The sequence below is a fragment of the Monodon monoceros genome, unplaced genomic scaffold, assembly GCF_005190385.1.
Source record: "Monodon monoceros isolate NGI ecotype Baffin Bay Population unplaced genomic scaffold, NGI_Narwhal_1 Super_Scaffold_20, whole genome shotgun sequence".
NCBI classification, from domain to species: domain Eukaryota; kingdom Metazoa; phylum Chordata; class Mammalia; order Artiodactyla; family Monodontidae; genus Monodon; species Monodon monoceros.
Genome location: NW_021703777.1, coordinates 49520710 through 49545983, shown reverse-complemented (window position 1 = coordinate 49545983; position 25274 = coordinate 49520710). Strand labels below are relative to the sequence as shown.

Sequence of the window (25274 nt, the reverse complement as noted above, 5' to 3'; positions counted from 1 at the left end):
GGGGGGGGGCAGTACACGGGCCTCTCACTGTTGTGGCCTCTCCCGCTGTGGAGCACAGGCGCCGGACGTGCAGGCTCAGCGGCCATGGCTCACGGGATTAGTCGCTCTGCGGCATGTGGGATCTTCCCGGACCGGGGCACAAGCCCATGTCCCCTGCATTGGCAGGTGGACTCTCAACCACTGGGCCACCAGGGTAGCCCCAAGGCAGGACATATTAAAAATGATGAAGAAGAAAAACCTGCAACCAAGATTACTCTACCCAGCAAGGATCTCATTCAGATTTTATGGAGAAATTAATACCTTTACAGACACGCAAAAGCTGAGAGAGTTCAGCACCACCAAACCAGCTTTACAACAAATGCTAAAGGAACTTCTCTAGGCAAGAAGCACAAGGGAAGGAAAAGACCTACAATAACAAACCCAAAACAATTAAGAAAATGGGAATAGGAACGTAGGTATTGGTAATTACCTTAAATGTAAATGAATTAAATGCTCCCACCAAAAGACACAGACTGGCTGAATGGATACAAAAACAAGACCTGTATATATGCTGTCTACAAGAGACCCACTTCAGACCTAGGGACACATACAGACTGAAAGTGAGGGGATGGAAAAAGATATTCCATGCAAATGGAAATCAAAAGAAAGCTAGAGTAGCAATTCTCATATCAGACAAAATAGACTTTAAAATAAAGACTATTACAAGAGACAAGGAAGGACACTACATAATGATCAAGGGATCGATCCAAGAAGATATAACACTTGTAAATATTTATGCACCCAGCATAGGAGCACCTCAATACATAAGGCAAATACTAACAGCCATAAAAGGGGAAATTTACAGTAACACAGTCATAGTAGGGGACTTTAACACCCCACTTTCACCAATGGACAGATCATCCAAAATGAAAATAAGTAAGGAAACACAAGCTTTAAATGATACATTAAACAAGATGGACTTAATTGCTATTTATAGGACATTCCATCCAAAAACAACAGAATACACATTTTTCTCAAGTGCTCATGGAACATTCTCCAGGATAGATCATATCTTGGGTCACAAATCAAGCCTTGGTAAATTTAAGAAAATTGAAATTGTATCAAGCATCTTTTCTGACCACAACGCTATGAGACTAGATATCAATTATAGGAAAAGATCTGTAAAAAACACAAACACATGGAGGCTAAACAATACACTACTTAATAACGAAGTGATCACTGAAGAAATCAAAGAGGAAATCAAAAAATACCTATAAACATGACAATGGAGACACGACACAAAACCTATGGAATGCAGCAAAAGCAGTTCTAAGAGGGAAGTTTATAACAATACAGTCCTACCTTAAGAAACAGGAAAATCTCAAACAACCTAACCTTGCACCTAAAGCAATTAGAGAAAGAACAAAAAAACCCCAAAGTTAGCAGAAGGAAAGAAATTATAAAGATCAGATCATAAATAAATGATAAATAAATGAAGGAAACGATAGCAAAGATCAATAAAACTAAATGCTGGCTCTTTGAGAAGATAAACAAAATTGATAAACCATTAGCCAGACTCATGAAGAAAAAAAGGGAGAAGACTCAAATCAATAGAATTAGAAATGAAAAAGGAGAAGTAACAACTGACACTGCAGAAATACAAAGGATCGTGAGAGATTACTACAAGCAACTCTATGCCAATAAAACGGACAACCTGGAATAAATGGACAAATTCTTAGAAAAGCACAACCTTCCGAGACTGAACCAGGAAGAAATAGAAAATATGAACAGACCAATCACAAGCACTGAAATTGAAACTGTGATTAAAAATCTTCCAAAAAACAAAAGCCCAGGACCAGATGGCTTCACAGGCGAATTCTATCAAACATTAAAAAAGAGCTAACACCTATCCTTCTCAAACTCTTCCAAAATATAGCAGAGGGGGGAACACTCCAAAACTCATTCTGTGAGGCCACCATCACCCTGATAACAAAACCAGACATAGATGTCACAAAGAAAGAAAACTTAAGGCCAATATCACTGATGAACATAGATGCAAAAATCCTCAACAAAATACTACCAAATAGAATCCAACAGCACATTAAAAGGACCATACACCATGATCAAGTGGGGTTTATTCCAGGAATGCAAGGATTCTTCAATATACGCAAATCAGTTAACGTGATACACCGTATTAACAAATTGAAGGATAAAAACCATATGATCATCTCAATAGATGCAGAGAAAGCTTTCGACAAAATTAAACACCCATTTATGATAAAAACCCTGCAGAAAGTAGGCATAGAGGGAACTTTCCTCAACATAATAAAGGCCATATATGACAAACCCACAGCCAACATCGTCCTCAATGGTGAAAAACTGAAACCATTTCCACTAAGATCAGGAACAAGACAAGGTTGCCCACTCTCACCACTCTTATTCAACATAGTTTTGGAAGTTTTAGCCACAGCAATCAGAAAAGAAATAAAAGGAATCCAAAATGGAAAAAAAGAAGTAAAGCTGTCACTGTTTGCAGATGACATGATACTATACATAGAGAATCCTAAAGATTCTACCAGAAAACTACTAGAGCTAATCAATGAATTTGGTAAAGTAGCAGGATACAAAATTAATACACAGAAATCTCTAGCATTCCTATACACTAATGATGAAAGATGTGAAATCAAGAAAACACTCCCATTTACCATTGCAACAAAAAGAATAAAATATCTAGGAATAAACCTACCTAAGGAGACAAAAGACCTGTATGCAGAAAATTATAAGACACTGATGAAAGAAATTAAAGATGATACAAATAGATGGAGAGATATACCATGTTCTTGGATTGGAAGAATCAACACTGTGAAGATGATTATACTACCCAAAGCAATCTACAGATTGAATGCAATCCCTATCAGACTACCACTGGCATTTTTCACAGAACTAGAACAAAAAATTTCACAATTTGTATGGAAACACAGAAGACCCCGAATAGCCAAAGCAATCTTGAGAACGAAAAACGGAGCTGGAGGAATCAGGCTCCCTGACTTCAGACTATACTACAAAGCTACAGTAATCAAGACAGTATGGTACTGGCACAAAAACAGAATATAGATCAATGGAACAGGGTAGAAAGCCCAGAGATAACCCCATGCACATATGGTCACCTTATCTTTGATAAAGGAGGTAAGAATATACAGTGGAGAAAAGACAGCCTCTTCAACAAGTGGTGCTGGGAAAACTGGACAGCTACATGTAAAAGAATGAAATTAGAACACTCCCTATCACCATACACAAAAATAAACTGAAAATTGATTAAAGACCTAAATGTAAAGCCAGAAACTGTCAAACTCTTAGAGAAAAACATAGAGCACTCTATGTCATAAATCACAGCAAGATCTTTTTTGACCCACCTCCTAGACAAATGTAAATAAAAACAAGAATAAACAAATGGGACCTAATGAAATTTAAAAGCTTTTGCACAGCAAAAGAAACCATAAACAAGATCAAAAGACAACCCTCAGAAAGGGAGAAACTATTTGCAAATGAAGCAATTGACAAAGGATTAATCTCCAAAATTTACAAGCAGCTCATGCAGCCCAATAACAAAAACATACAACCCAGTCCAAAAATGGGCAGAAGACCTAAATAGACATTTCTCCAAAGAAAATATACAGATTGCCAGCGAACACATGAAAGAATGCTCAACATCATTAATCATTAGAGAAAGGCAAATCAAAACTCCAGTGAGATATTATCTCACACCAGTCAGAATGGCCATCATCAAAAAATCTAGAAACAATAAATGCTGGAGAGGGTGTGGAGAAAAGGGAACACTCTTGCACTGTTGGTGGAAATGTAAATTGATACAGCCACTATGGAGAACGTATGGAGGTTCCTTAAAAAACTACAAATAGAACTACCATACAACCAAGCAATCCCACTACTGGGCATGTACCCTGAGAAAACCATAATTCAAAAAGAGTCATGTACCAGAATGTTCATTGCAGCTCTATTTACAATAGCCAGGACATGGAAGCAACCTAAGTGTCCATCATTGGATGAATGGATAAAGAAGATATGACACATATATACAATGGAATATTAGCCATAAAAAGAAATGAAATTGAGTTATTTGTATTGAGGTGGATGGACCTAGAGTGTGTCATACAGAGTGAAGTAAGCCAGAAAGAGAAAAACAAATACCGTATGCTGACACATATATGGAATCTAAGAAAAAAAAAAGTCATGAAGAACCTAGTGGTAAGACGGGAATAAAGACACAGATCTACTAGAGAATGGACTTGAGTATATGGGGAGGGGGAAGGGTAAGCTGTGACAAAGTGAGAGAGTGGCATGGACATGTATACACTACCAAACATAAAATAGATAGCTAGTGGGAAGCAGCTGCATAGCACAGGGAGATGAGCTCCGTGGTTTGTGACCACCTAGAACGGTGGGATAGGGAGGGTGGGAGGGAGGGAGAAGCAAGAGGGAAGAGATATGGGAACATATATATATGTATAACTGATTCACTTTGTTATAAAGCAGAAACTAACCATTGTAAAGCAATTATACTCCAATAAAGATCTTTTAAAAAAATCAAAGAATGATGTGATTTTGAGAGGGCGGCAAGAACAAAACCTCCTTCTGTCTTTCAGAATATAGAGAGACTTTTTGTGAAGATAGTTTTTCAACACATTTTTTTTCAAAGATGTTCTCATTGAGACAGAGGCAGTATGACACTTCTTATGTGTTAGTTTATCACCTTTTAAAACTGAATTTAACTCCTTTTCAATTTCATAAGACTTAGCTTTAAAACACTGCATCTGAGACAGGAAGAAATCTGTTAAAGTCTATTGGTGATCCTTCCTGGTGAATTAATTTCCGTATGAGTGAGTTCTGTAAAGTAAAGGATTCTGTTGTGTAACGTGTATAGTTACTGTGGGTTTTTCCTCTGTGATAAGTGTTATGGGAAAGGCGTTGCTGGTGTAGTAAGCTGTTTTCTGGGTTCTGAAGATTTTAGGAGAAATATAAATGCATTCAGTGTGTCAAGATGTCCATTAAAATGACCTTTGGCTGGATGTTACTCCTGGGAGTTGACTTAATTCAAAGTATCTAATTCAAACCTATGAGGACAATTTGCTAGACATAGTTTGGTCATCTTATTAATAGATTTTGTAACCTCCATTGATAGTTTCACTGAAACTGTGAATTCATTATTTTAAATGTTTCTCTGAATGAAAATAGTGATGGACATATTTTCCTTTCATTTCTGAAGACTTTTTTCTTTAAGAAATACATTGATGAAATGCTACAATTTGATATTCAGTGGGTGGCAGAAACACTGAAAAACAGGGATAAAAAATTAATGACCATTAATAGATATTTGTTGAACTGAGTATTATCAATTTCTTTAGGGTGGAATAATGCTATTAGTAAATGGGTTCATAGATCCAAGTGCTGAGTTTATAGATCTAAAATAATATATATAAATATAAATGGACTAGTGTGTGCACACATACCTAGCTCAATAGTTACATAGTAATTTTACATATCCTAGTATTTAAATATGGAAAAATTTTACCTGTAGTCATCAAATTAGGTTTTCCTGCAATGGTAGATGACTTAGATTGGTATATCTGTTGGTTTTATCTATTTTGAAGACCAGGGAATAAGGTGAATTTAATATGTTGAAGGGTATCTCAAAACTGAAAGGGGGGCTTCCCTGGTGGCGCAGTGGTTGAGAGTCCGCCTGCCGATGCTGGGGACGCAGGTTCATTCCCCGGTCCGGGAAGATCCCACATGCCTTGGAGCAGCTGGGCTCGTGAGCCATGGCCACTGAGCCTGCGCGTCTGGAGCCTGTGCTCTGCAACAGGAGAGGCCACAACAGTGAGAGGCCCGCGTACCGCAAAAAAAAAAAAAACAAAAAAACTGAAAGGGTGTACTTTAACATACAGCGGTGTTTTTTTTTTTTTGTCTTGTTTTTTTATGGACGTATAGTTGATTTACAATGTTGTTTTAGTTTCTGGTGTACAGCAAAGTGATTCAGTGTTTCAGTTTTATATATGTATATAAATTTTTCATATTCTTTTCCATTATGGTTTATTATAGGATATTGAATATAGTTCCCTGTGCTATACAATAGGTCCTTGTTGTTTATTTTATATATAGTGGTTTGTATCTGCTAGTTCCAAACTCCTAATTTATTCCTCTCCCACCCTACCCCCCTTCAGTAACCACAAGTCTGTTTCTGTTTTGTAAACAAGTTCATTCGTGTCATATTTTAGATTCCACATATAAGTGATATTATATGGTATTTGTCTTTCTCTTTCTGACTTACTTCACTTTGTATGATAATCTCTAGGTCCATCCATGTTGCTGAAAATGGTGTTGTTTCATTCTTTTTTATGGCTGAGTAGTATTCTATTGTGTATATGTACCACATCTTCTTTATCCATTCATCTGTCAGTGGACATTTAGGTTGCTTTCGTGTCTTGGCTATTGTAAATAGTGCTGCTGTGAACATTGGGGTGCAGCTATCTTTTTGAATTATAGTTTTCTCTGACTATATGCCCAGGAGTGGGATTGCTGGATCATATGTCAACTCTAGTTTTAGTTTTTTGAGGAACTTGCAAACTGTTTTGCATAGCGGCTGCACCAATTTACAATCCCACCAACAGCGTAGGAGCGTTTCCTGTTCTCCACGTCCTCTCCAGCATTTTTTATTTATAGACTTTTTAATGATGGCCATTCTGACCAGTGTGAGTTGGTACCCCATTGTAGTTTTGATTTGCATTTCTCTAGTAATTCGTGTTGTTGAACATCTTTTCATGGGCCTGTTGGCCATCTGTATAACACGTACAGAGGTTTTGATGCTCTGGCGGTAGATGTCTTCTTGACTTGGACACCAGGACAACAAAATATTTTGTGGATTTGGTGCTGAGACCCAGGTTATTATTTCACAGGTCTAAGGCAGAGGTTGGTTCATTCCTTTGCAAATATTTATTGAGTGTCTACCATGTGCCAGACACTATTTTAAGTGCTGGGGATACAGATAACATGACCAAAATAAGTAAGAATCCCTATTCTGATGGTATTTACAATCTAGAGTGTTGATTCTGATGGTATTTACAATCTAGAGTGTTGATAAAGCAATCTTTTTTATACCCCCCCGAGATACCAGTAGTGGTTTGTAGTGGGCTTAATTAGGGGGGTGAATTTGACTTTCTAAACATTAGGTCGAGACTAAGCAGAAAAGCATTGGCACAGCCTGAAATAATCTTAAATTATATCACATGTCTTCATAAATGTGACAGTGGGTTATTCTCAAAAGCATGGGCAGCTCAAATGAGTCAACTGAGAACAGTGTCCTTGCTTTTAAAGGCAGGCAGCTCAGAGATGGTTCACATAGCCTTTATTTTGAGGCTACAAATAGACATGGGTGCTGGGTAGAAGCATGTTGTGAAAACACAAATGAGTCACTGCACTGGTGTTGTTTAAGCAAACTCTTCTGCCAACTTCTGTTCAGGAGGTCTTGCCTGCTCAGAGATAGGAATTTACATTTAAGTGTCCATTTCAGAGCAGAAGTATATATATTATATATATGCACATATATGTAATTAGTATACACACATATATTCTGAGTTATATTTGTATATTATGTATTTAATTATATATTATAATAAAAGATATTTAATAATCATACATATATATGTAATCATTACATATATATGTAATGATATATGTATCACACATTATATGTGTGTGTTTGTATATATACATATACACACACCTCTTTAGAAGCAGATTTTGGGAGCCACATGGATCATTTCCCATGGAACTGTGTTCAAAATAAAACAGTTGAGGCTACAGTGGCTCCAAATATAATCAAATTATAATGGTAACATAGATAACTGTATGTATTTTTCAACTTTCCACATACATTTGGGCCATCATGCTTCTCTGAGAGGACTCTGAGTCTTCCAGTGTGGGTATGCATGGATTCCTTGTTAAGTGTGGACAGCCTGGGCTTCTGGGAGTAACTGAGCTGCTTTGCCAAGAGTTGACCTTATATTTGTCTGAGATCTATCCCTGGCTTGTAATTGTTTCCTGTTCTTAGAGTTAAAGACAAAGGACCAGAGCATAGGCTTTCTGAGGTCTGAGAACTGTGCAATTCTCTTACTGTCCTTTTCAGTAAGTCCCACTGTAATAATCCTCTGTTCCCCTTGCCATACTGTCAAGTAAACAAGGGCTTTTATCTTCACTATCCTAAAAACATGTCTTTTTCAGAACTAAACTCTCTGTGACCATGCATGCAAACTCATTGCATTATATTTCTACTACTCTTGGTTGTCCTATTCATTTAGATGCTTTAAATTGTTAAATGTTGATTTAACAAATATTTATGGATAGCTTAGTCTATGGGTAAGATACTGATATAAGGAACAGTTTTTTGATGCTTTATAGCAAGTCTTTATGTTGTTTAAAAGTTGTTCTTTTGAGCTTCATGGAACGCAGAAAAGTGCTTTACTTTAAATCGACATTGTTGATTGTGAATTACTGAGAACAGTCTAGAGGGAAGACTGAGTGAAGAAAGTCATTTAAATTTTTTTCAGGAGTAAATATAATCCTATTTTCACAAACCTTTTAGTAAAAGAATACAGTAAGATTCTTAGAATTGTGTGAGTTTTGTGATATTTATGGAGCCTAACAGAGCACATTTTAAGGGAACTTGTTTCATAATAAGGAACATTTATAAATATAAATTTGGCATCTCCAAATTTGAGACTTTATTTTAACGTACTGCTGTGCTGAGAATATTTGATCAATCTACTCAAGATGCAAATGTATCATTTCTTACTTATATGTGATATTCCTTGGTAAGATAAATACTTCTTTGTAACAGCAGGATTAAAGCAGCTGATAATTGCTTTACTACATGAGGGACTGTACAATAATTTCACCTTACCCGAATATTGCACTTTGGAACCAAAGTGCATTTCTTCCTTGAAGTGGAAATAGAAGGTGACATGTTAATCTGTACCAGAAACATGTTCTAGTTTCAAAAAGTTAGGTAGGATAGTCTGTTGGAATGATCCAATTAGGTTGCTGTGGTAAGAAAAAATAAATGTGTATTCAGTGACAAAGCAAAGGGTGCTGCACTGCTTACTCCAAGGGATATTGGTCATCCTTTTCCCTGGAAGGAACTTTAACTTTAGATAATTTACTTCATTTTATTTACAAGTTTTGAATTAAACCTGTTTGATGGAAGGTAAATAATTTTTTTTTATCAAATTTCATTTGCCAGAAACCTTTTTGGTTCTTTTTTTAATTAAGACCTTTGTCAACTCTGTTTTCTTGGTGATCAGAAAATGATAGTCATTTGGGCAGCAGTGGAGATCCCAAATGATGCTAAATTCTAATATTATTTTGTGTTTAGCTTGAAATTATTTTGAAGTAGCTTTATTTTTAATGAGATGTAATTATACATTGTGGAAAATTCAAACAATACAGTAACACTGCATAGAAGATAATTTTGCTCTTAAATCCATCACCCAGAAATAACCATTATTAACCCTTTCATGAATAGCTTTCCGTATGTCTTGCAATGCATGTGTAAACAGATAGATCAGTGTATAGGATTTATGTAAATGAGATCATATGTGATCATATACATGACTAGCATTTCATGGAAGTCTTTCCACTTCAATACGATCTTGAACATCATTTTTAACTGCTGCATCTATTTATACACATGATGTATGTGCTATAATCTGCTTAATAAATTCTCTATTAGTAGACTTTCAGTTTTTTTCAGTTTTTTCATTTGTAAACAAACTTGGTGCTTAACCACATTTTCATTCTTCTTAATTACCTCCTTAGAGTAAATTCCTAGCAGCATGTGATTGCAGGATATACCTATTTTATTTTTGTTATTTATTTCAGATTACACTCCACAAAGGTTATACCAATTTATACTTCTCCCAGTAATGACAAGAGTGCTGGCTTGCTCACACTCTTGCAAGAACAGTATTTGTCTCATATTCTCATTTTTGTCATTCTGTGGCTTGAAAAAATGATGGCTCATTCGTATTCAATTTAAATTTCTTTGATTTTTAGTGAGAGTTAATATCCTTACACGCTTTATTGCTTACCTATGCATCTTTATATTTGTACTCTTGGAATAGTTTCCTTTGGGGCATTCTTTTTTCTTTTTTTTTTCTCATTGACTTATAAGAACTCTTTGTATAATAAGGATATTTTCCCTTTGCTTGTCAGAAATATCACAGATACATTTTCCCCCAGGTCTGCCATATCTTTTAACCTTATTTATGATTTCTTTTGCTGTGAAGATTTCAATTCTTCTGTAGTCAAAATCTTCAGTCTTTTATAGTTTCTTATATTCGTGATGTATTTAGAGAGGTTTCCCCACCCCAAGATTAGAAAAATATTTGCCCACATATCTTAGTTCTTTTATGTTTTCATTTACATTTTTTATCCATCTGGAATTGATTTTTGTGTAAGGTTATACTGGTATTTGATGTTTGGACACTTCAGATGATCTAGATACATATTCACAGCTCTTCAAACAAAACAGTATTTTAAAGCCTCCCTTACTTGCTCATCCATTTTCTTGGACTTGGAATTGAAGCTCTTTGGTAAAGATTTTGGCTCATACTTTTCTTCAAGCAGAGAGATAATTCGTCTTTCAAGTTTTCCCTCTTTTTGCTGTTCCTGCTGGGCAGTGTAAACAGAAATCCTGTTTATGACAACAAAGCACTTTCAGGCAGAGAAGATGGCACACTAAGGACTTGGCAGCTGTGATCTGTCAGGACAGAAATCATTGATTTATAGTCTGTAGCTACACAGGTAAAGTAAAAAATGAGGGTTGTATATCCAGTCTTCTTCCCTAGTATAGATGGTCTGTGTAACCACCGATCATTAACCATGCTAGCAGGTGGTTCTTATTTTGATAGAGGAAGGGAGGTTGCTTGAATGGCTGCACCTTAGATTTGGACCATATGCGAATCACCTGGGGAACTTTGAAAAACTGTGGATTCCCCAGACCTGATCTTCGGAGATCCTGATTTAATTGTTCAAAGTAGAGATAAAGAACGTTTTGTTTGTTTATTTTTTAAAACTCCAAAAAACAAAGCAAAAAAAAAAAACCTTCCCAGATAATTCTCCAGTGACTCAAATTTAATTTAGATACTTGCATCATCTCTCCACTTATTTTTGATCATTGGCTAATTTATGTCGGGGATCTGACATCAAAACTCCTATAGGTAATTCAGATTTGTCTGCTTATTTCCAGTGGCCATGTTTGAATGGCATTAGGCTGCATCATTTTTCTTGGCTAAATTTCAGATTCAAAAACTCATCTAGAGAAGTTTAATTAATCAACATTCTACACAGTTTGAATAGATTACAACCAACACGTGCCGAAATTTCTTTTTATGGTTAGAAGACAATTTTTTAAAAAAGGCTTGAAATATGGCAGTAGTGTTGGTGAATATTTTAGCATTTATTGCCACCAAAATATTTTCTTTCTCAAGTTTTACTTGGTTGAAAATTGTCAAAGAAATAGAAAATCTTTTGTTTTTTAAGGCAGTTTTGCATTTGGATTAATTATTAATCCAAGTAATACATTTCTTAATAAGAAGGACATAAAACAACAAAGGTCATTCTTTAGTGTTATATGAAGATACTAAAGATACTAAATTGCAATAAAGTCAAAGTAGACAGCATAAATTTTTAACGTTTTATCATTTTGAATGTGTTTGCTTTGTGTTAGCCATGACAGGCATGATGGCCCTGGCAGACCTTGTCACAAGTAGCTCAAAGACAAAATGCTGGTGTTACCAATCATGGTTGGATGTTTTTTTCCTAAAGAACCTTGCTCCTATGGTCAGATTTCTTTTATGCTTGATTTTTCTATTATGAGACTTGGGTTGATTTTCTTGGCTCTTTAGTAAGACAAGGACCATCTTTGGTTTAACGTCATACCCTCACGTGAGCAGAAAAATGTTCATAAATTGTTTTAGATGTGGATTTTGACTTCACTGCTGTAAAGTAAAACTGTTTTGTTTCATTGTAGTTGATTCCATGTGTTTAGTAACACAAGGAATGAAAAGAAGCAACAAAATCAATGGCTGTAGCCGTCGCCCTCTAAGGCTTCTGTTGAGTTGGAGTTTTGCTCTGCGAAACACTGTGAATCTATAAAGAGGCTTTTCTCCCCCTTTTCCTCTGAGGACTGATCTTCATCTTTTCATATCACTCCTTTTGACTGTCGCTCTCTATCTCCTTCCTCCTTTGAAGGACAGAGAAGTAATAGAGGCAGACTGGGAAGAAGGAGATGAGAAACAGGAAGAGAAGGGAACCAGCATCTTATTGCATCTTTACTTTATTCTTAGGTCTTTCTATAGTATGGTCGTATTCAGTCCAAATAATTATCCTGTGAAATAGCCATTGATTTTATAGGGGAGAGAGTTAGGATTTAGAGAGGTTGATAACTGGTGGAGCTGAGATTTAAACTCAGATATCCCTGAGTCCAAGACCTGCTCTTTGTGCTGAAGCACCTGGAAGAGACCTAGTTCAGCCTCCTCATCTCATATCTAAAGAGATGCATTATGTATATATTGCTGTTCATCAAAAACATATCTATCAATGACTGTGCTAAGCACTTGACACGCATTATCTAATCTAATATTCACACGGATGGTATGAGGCATGGAGAGGTTAAGTAACTTGCTTAAGTCATCAGTGGAGTAAACGATAGAGTCTAGATATCAACTTGAGGTGGTCTGACCCCACAGTCCATTGTTATACTGAACTGCCTTGACGTTTTTCTCCTACATGAAGAAATCAGAATGGACAGAGGTTAAGTGACATTCCCAAGATCATCAGCTCTTTGGTGACAGAACAGAGTCTAGACTCTGGGTCTCCTGAGGGCCAGTTGTTAGCTCTTTCTTCTGTTCCACAGTGGACATCACCTAATTGGAAATGGAATAAAATAAAAGCCAAATCAAAATGGAGCTGGAGTGCTTTGTGGCACCTGATTCTGCCACCCCTCAGAGCTCAGCCATCTACATTCTCATGAATTGCTAGGGAGTTTGTTCCTCTGTGGGAAATCAGGTGTAGAAGTGTCTTTATGAGCTATAGCTATTAAAAATACACACATCCACACATTATTTCCTTTTTTATATTAGTGAACACTGACTATAATAAATCAGAAGAGGGGTTTTTGATAGTTCACTTTGTAAATTGCTTTAAATTCTAGTTACAGTTAAAGTTATTCGTTTCATGAGATTATTTTTTTTAATTTCTGTACTGTCAAGAGCAACATGTCAAAATGTGGTGAAAATAGTTCTTTTCTCAAAAACACTGGAAACATCTCTGAGTTTAAGCAAGTTTCCAGTGCAATGTGTATAATAAATCACCTGTCTCTGTTTTAAAATTGTCAGTAACAGGCTTCCCTGGTGGCGCAGTGGTTGAGAGTCCGCCTGCCGATGCAGGGGACACGGGTTCGTGCCCCAGTCCGGGAAGATCCCACATGCCGCCGAGTGGCTGGGCCCGTGAGCCATGGCCGCTGAGCCTGCGCGTCCGGAGCCTGTGCTCTGCAACGGGAGAGGCCACAACAGTGAGAGGCCCGCGTACCGCCAAAAAAAAAATAATAATAAAAATAAAATAAAGTAAAATTGTCAGTAACAGAATGGAAACTGTAGCCCTTACCAAAGGAGCAAGTACTAAAAGAAAAGTACTCTACTTTTTTAACAGTCACATGACTTCCACAAATCAAAGCCGTTTTCTGGAAGAGATGAGTTGTTATCTTTACTGAATGAGCAGTGATGGCTGTTAGCCTTTGATAAGCAGGATGTAGGGTGTGATTTGGGCATCTTCTTGGATTCCTTTAGTGTTTCCTGGGTGCTTGCAGAGCATGTGGTGGGATAGTGTATAGCATGGTGGGAGGGAGAGAAACATGGATGACACCAGAGACCCTGCCCTGGCCCCTCACGTCAGACCAAGTAGAGAATTCTTAACCTTGCATTCCTCCTTTCTTCATTTGTGTTCTCTCTTACACTCAGGCTGTGCTGTAATTTGATCCTGCAGTAGTGATGAGAAATAGTCACTCCTCCATGCTTGATAGAGAATGATGCAGTGAAACTTTGCCTATCACGTGTCCCTAGAGTGTGGCTTGTCCTGCCATGCAGAGCCTTCCAGTCCCTACCCTTTCATGTCACACACACTAAAATAAGTCATGAAAAAGAAAGATAAATGATAAAGACATAAAAAGCCCAATGTCAATGCACAGGAGGTAAAAAACTGCAAGTCTAAGAAAGTCCCAGCTGAAGGTATACCTTTTCTCTTTGCCAAGGGTGTGGTAGTAGTTGGGCAGGTAACCATACTCCAAAGACTTGTGCCACAGTGAGTGTGGATTTGTTCATATCATTTAACCCCCTGAAACTCAGTATCTTCACGGATAAGAGATCAAGACTAATACTATTTTGGGGGCACAGGGGAGCCTCTTTCTCTCTCTCTACATAAAGGCAGCCTGTTTCTGTTAGCCTTGCTTGTTATTCTGCTTGCTGAGGAAGAATGAGCTGGACACAGTGATTATGTGTGGAATGGCTATAAAATAACGAGATGGCACCATTCAAACATGCAGTGGAGTTCACAGGTATATAAATGGGGTCCACTTACGAGACTCACCTGCCAGACTTCAGACCTAGACATTGAGGACGGAAGTAGTTGTACTGAGTTGTTTACAAAGTGTCTGCTCACTGTGTGAGGAGCCAGTCTTATTACTTGTCAATTCTTGCTTTCTTGCGCCATCCCCACCCCAACCCCATTATTACATAATGCTGTGCTAAAGGATTTTTCCCTGTTTTCCCAATTGAATCCTACCCTTAAAAGAGGAGGATATACTATTGCTAATGTCATTCTAAAGAAAATATTGCTGGCTTTGAAGCCATGTAAAAAATATTTCAGTATTTGGACATTTTTCTTTAATTTGTTCAGTCTTTAGTGATGCATTCTTTTAGTGTATGCAGTATCTTCAAGGTGAAAAGATTTAACTTCTTTGTTAGTAATTTTTGGAAAATATGTATCCTATTGCTTATGCTTTTTTTGCGGGGCATGGGGTGGGGATATGCGTGTGTTGCAGAATATATTTCTTCCCCTTGATGTTTGATCTTTGAATGAAGGGTTCTTGTTAGCCTAAAAAACAAAAATTCAAGTAATCATTATAATAAGATTCTCCTAGGATGGCCTTTGAGTGGGGATAGCACTTAGTTTAGTTCTGTAAGTTGATTTTTAAAAACCAATTTCTTTATCATACTTTTGTGTATATTATATGATATTTTATATATGTATATATGTGTGTATATACATATATACACACATATATACATATATATATATACACACACACACACACATATAAATTCTTTGTTCTTGTTATGCTAAAGGGAAATAATAGATTGTTTCTCAGAGATACACCTTCAGGGACATGTGGCCACAAAGGTTTAGTTATTCGTGTCCCCATGCATTTATTTCCTCTAAAGTAGCTCTTGAAGCTCTTGTATAAGTTTACATTGGACACTGAATATGTACTAAGAAATTTTGTTTGGAATTGGTGTCTTAGAGATTGCAAGGTGGAAGGCAAATCATTTTTTTGTCTCCTCTTTGCTCCCTCTTCACTTAAAAAGCTTTTCTCTGTAGAAAATAGCTTTTATGCATAAAATGTAGCTACTTGGGCTTCCCTGGTGGCGCAGTGGTTGAGAGTCCGCCTGCTGGTGCAGGGGACACGGGTTCGTGCCCCGGTCCGGGAGGATCCCACGTGCCGCAGAGCGGCTGGGCCCGTGGGCCATGGCCGTTGGGCCTGCGCGTCCGGAGCCTGTGCTCCACGGCGGGGGGAGGCCACAACAGTGAGAGGCCCACATACTGCAAAAAAAAAAAAAAAAAAGTAGCTACTTATAAGTACCTGCTATGTGCAAGGTGAAATCTGGTTAAAACAAACACTGAAAGTAACCACAGAGAGAAAAATGCCACCAAAAGTACTAAATCACTTCTTCGCACATGGTGGGATTTTATAATACAATTTTATGTACAGAAGCTTCAATTAATATTTTTAAAAGTAGATCAGAGTCACCCTTTGCCTTCTGCAATCAACCACTAGTCATTATAGTTCTTTGGAGCAGTTCAGCCCTTGGAGTAGGCAGGAATGAGTAAATTGCATGTATGGTGAAATAAAAGGTAATATTCATATTGGTAAGAATCTTTATTCTTTATGTTTGATATGTTTACGATAGCCATCATAATAGCATATTCACGTGGCTTCATTCCCCTAGTGACATCACACATGAAAAGAAAACAAGACAAGTTTCTTTTAACACCTATATTTTCTTTCTATTAGGGCGTGTTGGAGAGTTTCCTGGGCACCGCTGTCTCTGGAGCCGTCTTTTGCCTCTTCGCTGGTCAACCACTCACTATTTTGAGCAGCACAGGACCTGTTCTAGTTTTTGAGAGGCTTCTATTTAATTTCAGCAAGTATGTATATACATATCTAACTATAAATTAGAATTGTTTAATTGTGGACCATTCGTAGTCTAGGTAGAGCACAGAGTAGTAATTAGGCATAACAGAATACGAGAATTGTAAGATTTGGAGATTGAAAAGCCCTTAGAGATTAAGTCCTCCAGCACGTGTTTACGTTTGCTTCAGCTGAGGCTGCGATGTTCTGTTACCTCTTGCCCTCCCCCATGATTCTCTGCCTTGTTGTCCTGCTTTGTGCCTCTGGAAGCTGGCCGCTGTGGACTGCAGCACTCAGGCTCCTTTGCCCTCTGGCTTCCTGCAGAGCCCCAGGAACACAGGCAGGCAGAGAGGTCAGGGCGTGTCTGCTTCCCACCTCACTGCCTCTGCTTCACCAGGCAGTCTGGCAGTGTGCCTTTGTCCTCTGAGTGTAGCCCCTGTCAGGTGGCTCTTCCCCGCTGCCTCTGGCCCTCACCAGGCTCTGGTGACTCTTACTTCCTTGGCCTTTTCAAGCCAGGGGTCAGAAATGGCTTCCTGATATTGCTAGTCCCTGAGTACTTGCCATTCCTTCGTTATTCATACCTCTGTAAATAGTCCGTGTGTTAAGTTTTCCTCAGAATCCCATTGGAGATTGCCTTCTGTTTCCTGCCATGATCCCGACTGACACACTAGAGAAATGAAGTGGCTTGTTCAAGGTCACGTGGCTCGTCTGTGAAAGAGACTGGGTGTTCCTGTGGTCCACTGCTCCTAACCCCCATTTCAGCGTTCTTAACTAAAGATACATTTCTAGACTCAAATGAGTAACAACTAACACTTATTGAGTGCTGACCATGTACCAAGTATTGTCCTAAGCACATTACAGGCACTCCCTCATTTATTTCTTGTAGCAGTCCTATGAGGTAGGGACTGTCTCCTGTTTTATAGATGAGACAGCAGGCATGGAGTGGATAAGCAAACTGCTGAAGGTTGCATCACCAGTCGTTGGCAGGGCTGGGATTTGAATTCCTGCTTTCTGACTCCAGAGCCTACGCCTTTTATGGAATCACTAAACGTTACTACTGGGCATGACAGTTGTGATACCAGTATTTTCTTTTAGAAGTTGATGGATCATTTTAAGAAGGGGAAAATTGAGTTAAGCAAATTATCCAAGTGACCACAATAGCACACAAATAGTTTCAAAATCAGATTGGGAATTCTGGTCTCTTTCTAATGAACTTAATATGTCTGAGAGAGAATTGCCTTTACTGGCAGATTTCAATACCCAGACAGATGGCAGAATTTCATACGACTTGCTAACATTCCTTGTTGGAATTTAAATATACTTCTATTGTTATACATTTCTAGGATTTTAATATTAGAAATGTCATTACCTACTTAATGCCTCATGGACATAAAGACTCATATAATGGCCTTTGAAACTGTGTGTGCCATCATAAAAGATCACAAGAGAGGAGGGGATGAGAATTTGAAATGAGTGTTTTGAGAACTGGGTTGAAAAGAAAAGCAAGGGTCTTCCAAGAATTTAAAGTCCCAAATTTTAAATAGTGTTATGTTTTCTGTAGATCATTACTACAAAGCACTCCATCATAATTCTCAGAAGACCATTGGAAAGAATTCTGCTCATGTCAGTTTATAGAAAGAGTCAAACAGTTTATATATGTTTAAGAAAATATTGTGGGAGACAAGAAAGCCTTTGTGGAAAGATTAAACAGGCATGTACTATAAACAGGAACAAACATGTGCAACCTTTGCAGAAAGATTTATTGGATGCAATGTGATCAGAGCCTTAATCTACAGAAAATGTTTGCATCATGGTTTGCTTTAGATAATTGTAGGATAGAGATTATTTCCTTTCACTAAGAAAGTTCCTTTCTCACTTTCTCTTCTGTTTCATCATATTTGGAAACTTAAACATAGTTTCAAGTGATTTATTTTCAAATGGTTGTAAAGCAACAAGAAACATTTGAGAAACTGTGTTTTAAATCCATCACTGGGCAACATGTGACATTTATGTGGCAAACCTTATTCTTTAATTCACAATACTATATCATTTGCTTACATATCATAACAGCAATGCTAACATTTTATACAGATACAGAGTATTTGTGTAGATCACTGTTTCCCAAAGTGTGTTTCATCATTTACTAGTTTCATTAGATGCCCCATGAAAAAACAACTTCTGTGATCCCGGTAAGTCTGGGAAGTGCTGTACATTATATTATATCCTCCTCTTGGTCATTCACTTTACACTTTAGCGTAGTGAGGGATCTGAGAAGTCGTTCAGTAAAGAAACTGTTTTACTATGTTTTGCCCTGATTTCCCCCATCATATTTTACCTTTTTTGGGGGAGGGGGGGAGAAATAGGTAAATCCTTGTTTTATGAGTTCAGTGGACTCAAACAGTAACTCCACATAATCCACAGATTTATCTCTGACTTGGAATACAGGTTTTAATATTTGCCCTATAAACCGGGGAATCATAAAGGCATATGAATGATATGCTGTCACCTTTTAAAATTAGTAACAGATTGAAGGAATAGCTCACAACTTTGCAGAGAACACGTAGTTTTGTTTCCCCAGTTCTGCTGTCTCTTTTGCACTATTTTTACACGTTTATCCCAATAATAGAGAATTAGATTCCTTTTCCTTTTCTTCAGGAAGGATCTGAAGGAGGTTTTAACAGTGTTCTAAGCCACTTAGAAACTTCATAATTAAAGTTGGATTTTAGCCTGTATAATTGTCATTTGGTCATTTAATAATTTCTTTCTTATATTCTATGAACAGTTTACTTTTGGCCTTCAAATTATGATTTTCTTCTATGCAGTTCCTGGATTTAATCATTTAGTTTAGGGAGTTTATATTTATTTGTCAGTGGCTGATTTCTGAAGCATGCTTCAAATGTGAGTTCTTCAGTTTGTCTGTACTCTTGGGTTTATGCTGCTCAAAACTATCACTTAAAATCTCTAGAAACACTGAGTGTTACCAAAAGGATATGCGCCCATTTTCTCCTTCTCACTCACTATAGCTTCTTTGGTCTCTACTATCATTTCCTTTTTAGAGCTTGTAACTTTTTATAACTTAACTGCTATTTAAACTTGGCACCAGGGGGACTGCTAGTCTTATCGGATGTAACATTGCCTTTTATTGTAGTCATTACTGTTGATCGGCTTGTTTAAAGAAGTTCCTCATCTTTTATTCCTCTTTCTTCTTGCTGCTGTAAACATATCACTTTCCTCCCTAATGGAGGGATTGGTATTAGTGATTTTATTTGGGTTATTCTTACAGAGCCAGTCTGGGAGCATTGAAGTATTTTAGAGGAGCTATTTTGGCATATTGTTCAGGTCCTAAGATTTAAGTTTATACATGCATTTGTTTCCCCTTTGTATTCAGACTGATAGTGTTCCTGACCATTAGCTGGTGATTAGATTTATTTCTCATCCTGTTTGTAAACATCAATTTTGTAAACAACCATTAGCATTCTTAGAACAAATTAAGATGGCTCTAACTTTCATCTTGTTAGGGAAGCAAAACTAGATAATTGTTTAAAACTTTATTTTAAGGAAAAAGTCTGTTGGCTCAGAAGTAATAAAACTGTTTCTGAGCTCTGACTCACTGTGTGATAATGTAAATTATCTCAAATTCCTAGAATTTAGCTTTTTCTTGAGTCTACTTATCTCAGAAAGACATGCATAAGATTAAATACTGGGGTTCCAGACGTAAAGGGAACTGTGAGGGAATGCCAAAGATGTCTTCAGAAAGATTTCAGGAAATCTATAGAAGATAACTTTCTACCCAAGTGTTACTAATCTCCTGCTTTGGTAATGTATTACAGTTTGTGTGATTTGGTGGGAAGGAAACAGAGGACAGTGACTTTAAGGCCCACCCTACCATGAGCTAAATATAAATTGGACAGGAGGAACCGTGCTGGAATTTTTAAAAGGAGCAGTCCAAGAGTACAGAGATTTGGTTTCTGGTCCAGCTCTGCCATTAAAGCCTTGGCATTGGGCTTCCCTGGTGGCGCAGTGGTTGAGGGTCCGCCTGCCGATGCAGGGGACACGGGTTCATGCCCCGGTCCGGGAAGATCCCACATGCCGCGGAGCGGCTGGGCCTGTGAGCCATGGCCACTGAGCCTGCGCGTCCGGAGCCTGTGCTCCACAGCGGGAGAGGCCACAACAGGGAGAGGCCCGTGTACCGGAAAAAAAAAAAAAAAAAAAAAGCCTTGGCATTGGATAAATGACTTAGTTTCCATTGGCCTTGGTGTCCTCATCTATAAAATGAGGCATATTTGACCAGTTGGCGATTAGTCAGGATTCTCCAGAGAAACAGAACCAATAGGATGTGTGTATACATATATAAGAGATTTATTATAAAGAATTGGGTCACACAGTTATAGAGGGCTGGCAAGTCCAAAACCTGCAGGGTGACCCAGAACCTGGAGACCCAGGAGAACTGATGTTCCAGTTCAAGTTCCAAGGCTGTCTGCTTGAAGAGCCTTTGCTACAAATCAAGTCCAAAAGCAGTCTGCCTGCTGGAGAGTCCTCTCTTGCTTGAAGGAAGCTGGTCTTTTTGTTCTATTCAGTTGAAGAACTGACTGGATGATGCCCACCCTCATTATGGAAAACAATCTGCTTTACTCAAGTCTACCAATTTAAATGTTAATCTTATCAAAACCACCCTTAAACATCCAGAATAATGTATGACCCAATATCTGGGCACCTTACGGCCTAGTCAAGTTGACACATGAACTCTAAGCAAATTTAATTATAATATTTAGTAAAATTTTTAGTTGGTCATCGTCTGGTTACCTGTGATAGGTCATCAGCCAATGACAGTACTGTAACTGTCTCTGTCAAGTCGTAACCTGCAGGCATGGCTTAATTCATCTACCAACTCTTTATTGGAACCCTTCTATGCTCCGGGCACTGTGCTAGGTAGAGAATTTGAATTTTATTCTAAAAGCAGGGAGAAGCCACCAAAAGATTTTAAACTGGGACATTTGATTTACATTTGAAAAGGTCATTTTGGCTGTGATGTGGAAAATGGCTTTGAGCAGGACAAGCATGGATATTAGTAAGGAGGTTCTTAATAAGAATCTATCAAAGACTTCTTGGTGGCCCAGGCTGGGATGTTGATGATGAAAGTGTTGATGCGATGTCTTTGGGAAAGTATTAAAATATGTGGCTGTCAGTTATCAGAAACTCATTGTCTAAAAGCAAGGCCATCGAGCTTCAAGTATGCATGATCCTTGATTTATTTTTTTCTCACACAAGAAATGAGATTACCAGTAACTGCTTTTGCATTGCAAATGATGAGGAAAAAAAACTATTTTAAAACACTCTCCACATAATTTTGAAAGAATCAATATGAAATGGTAAAATGTCAACGCTTGACCCATCTTTTCCTAAATGTGAATCTTAAACTAATTTACTTGTAAGAAATGGAAAGGGCATTGAAAAAAAAATGGCCCACTTAGATGGAGGCAACCTATTCTAAAACTGTGCTTCACACACAGCTTCAGCAGAAGGTTATCATGCCTGTGAGCGAGCTTCAAGAGGAGTGGTAGTGTCTAGTGGTAACATGGCAATGCAGCCTTTCTTGATCTAACTACAGCCTACATATCTGATCCCATCTCCCTGTGTTGGTGGCACTTGGTCCACAGGGAGCATTGCACGCAGTTTCATGCCATTTGCCTTTTTGAGTACTCTTTCCTCTTCCTGGCTTGGCCCTCCCTGGTCTATCCAGAAAGTTCCCGCTTATCCTTAAATACCTTGAGTTTTTTCTGCAACTTTATCTGTCCCCCAACCCACATCAGCCCGAATTAGTTACTCCTTCTTCTGTGACACTCTGTGGGAACTTTAGGTGTCACTTAGTATTTTATAGTGTGATTATGTTTATCAGTTTGTCTTCCTCAGTAGACTTTGATGACTTGGGGACAGAGAACATATTTATCTTAGCATCTTCCTTAAGCAGAAAGCCCACAAATATTTATTGAGCACATGCTGGGTACCAGTGTTATGCTTTCAAATTGTTTATTCTGTAAATTCTTTAAAGGCAGGGATTGTCTTTTTTGAATGAGATAATTAAATGAGGGGATGGAAAAAGATATTTCATACAAACAGAAATGACAAGAAAGCAGAGGTCACTATACTCATATCAGACAAAATAGACTTTAAAACAAAGGCCATAAAGAAAGGTAAAAAAGGACACTGTATAATGATAAAAGGATGAATACAAGAAGAAAATTAATGAGTTATTTACATTCAAATGTTATGACTACTTTTGATGTACTTTTCTCAAACTTCTGGAATTATTTCTTAGTGGTAGCCTAATGTCACTAGACCAAATCCTTAAAGGTAATACTTTCTGGATAAAATCAAGAATGAGCTTTATATATAGTGGCTAAAAGAGATCTTGTATTTTTAACAATCATTCTATAGTCATTTGGTAGTTTTGTGTTATTCTTTGTGTTCCTTGGAGGAGGAGTCTAAATGCCTTTCTGCCTTCTTTCCAGGGACCATAATTTTGACTACTTGGAGTTTCGACTTTGGATTGGCCTGTGGTCAGCCTTCATGTGTCTCATTTTGGTGGCCACTGATGCCAGCTTCTTGGTTCAGTACTTCACTCGCTTCACTGAAGAGGGCTTCTCTTCTCTGATTAGTTTCATCTTTATCTATGATGCTTTCAAGAAGATGATCAAGCTAGCTGATTACTACCCCATCAACTCCAACTTCAAAGTGGGCTACAATACTCAATTTTCCTGTGTTTGTATGCCTCCCAACCCAGGTGAGGACAGCATGCTTATGGTATTTCTGCTTACCCTGTGTTTGGAGGAAGCCGTAGGCTCCATGCATGCAAACTTTCAACACGGTATCCCGATCCTCAGTAAAGGGTTTTATTTTCTCTGAGAAATCATCCTGCTGAATTTATAGTCTCATCGCCTGAGGTATCTTAGCCATGTGATTCAACCAGGAAGTGAAATCAGGAGCTCTGGAATGTGAACATAATTAGCTCAGTGCTTTGAAACTAACTCAAGCTACAGTATTTGCAAGGAAATTTTGGGTACGTTATTCTTGATCTTCTCTGATAGGTGAGGAAACCAGCTATCTATATAACATATTAAGGACCATACCAACCTAGTCCTCTGAACTTCTGTTGCTTATTTTGCTGCTTCTTTATTGCTGTAGGGATCTCTTCCTTAAGTAAATTCTAAATAGATTATCTTAAACTTATAGAAGAAGCAAGATACTAATTCACTTTATATAATTTGAAGCATGAAATTAAGAAAGAAATTCAGACTAGAGCCACCTAGTGATAAAGCAGAGCTTTATAGTTCATCTGGGCTAGACAACGTAAATAAGAAAGGAAAGGAAAGGAAGAAACAAAAGAAAGAAATAAAAGAAGGAATATTATGTTCTTGGAGAAGATTTATATTCTAGGGTTAGGAAAGACATAAAATTAACTTGTTGGTAAGGAATATGATTCTATACATCTTAGCACTTTAACATCCATCTTGCTAAACCTGAGTCAGCCTCAGAACCTTGTCACAGAACAGTGCTCAATTTGGTCTTTGCAATTTTTTCTTGGAGTAATTCATTATCACTTTATAATATGGAAGGCATTTGGGGAAAAAAAGATTTACTTTGGGGAAAGTTGCTTTACATCTGCTTTGGTAGAATGAGGGGTAGACATTTGTGTCAGACAATTAAATGCTAATAGTGCTCGTGATCCCTAGTTGTAACATTAGCTACAGGTCATCGTCCCTTAAAATAAAAATTGATATACTTTTTGACTAAGGTCTTGTAGCACCAGAAGCACAGCAGCGTATTGAGGGCTGTGTAAACCTGGGCTTAAACATAGGGCACATTCATGTAACAGCCATTTATCTATACATTCTAAGGAAAAACCACTTACTGTTTACAGTAAAACAAACATGGTTTTGTTATAGACTAGAATGCAAGATGCTTAATTCAAAAGCTCAACAAGAACTATGAAGAATTTTAATGCTTGTGCAGGCTGTGTCAGATGACTCCTAGCTATTTTGCTGGTATATCTGCCACCTTCTCTGCCACTTTGGTGGAGAAGTCTTATAAGATCCATATGCATCTTGAGAGGTGAGAGGAAAGAGAACAGTATCTCCCTAAAAATGGGTCAGTCAGTGACACTGGTGAAAAGATAGGGCATTGTTGGGTTTTGCACTTATGGATTCTTTTTGTCTTGCTTAAGGAAAATCAGCTCACATTAAAATAAATCCCATGCTTATTAAAAGCAAGCAGAGACAGGTAAAAAGTGGAAATTTGAAGATTCAGGCAACATGGTTGCCGTAGATATAAAGACCTATTATTGTTAAGATGTATACTGATTAGAAATATTTCAAAATTTAAGAAGTGTTTGGAAAAGAGTAAGCACTTAATACATAACAGATATGATTAGAACCAATTAAATATCCTCCCCAGAGAGACGCAGAAAATGTGTTGCCATTACACAACTCCTAGAACTCTTCCTGGGAGAGAAGGGGGTAAAACTCTCTCTAACCGTGCATCCTGGACATTGCAGGGGAAGTCCAAACTACACACATTCAAAATATCGGATCACAGACATATTTAATTGTGGGATTTTGAACTTTTCTTTTTACTTATTTGTTTCTATCTATCTATATATTTATTTATTTGTGGAAAAGTCTGTGTGCTGACTTCTTAGGCATTCTGAGTAATCATACGTTAAGACTTTCTAGAGGAAAAAATATACTACCAGGTGTTTGGAGGT

The 25274-nt window shown here is 37.7% G+C and overlaps 1 protein-coding gene across 4 annotated transcripts in view; it reads left to right on the top strand.

Moving 5' to 3' along the window:
- Positions 1-25274, top strand: part of SLC4A4 (solute carrier family 4 member 4) — a 401333-nt gene that overhangs the window by 298393 nt on the left and 77666 nt on the right. For all 4 annotated transcript variants that reach the window (XM_029234897.1, XM_029234898.1, XM_029234895.1 and 1 more), the window contains exons 13-14: positions 16397-16530; positions 23023-23294. In XM_029234897.1, the coding sequence (XP_029090730.1) occupies positions 16397-16530; positions 23023-23294 (406 nt within the window). The remainder of the gene's footprint in view (positions 1-16396; positions 16531-23022; positions 23295-25274) is intronic.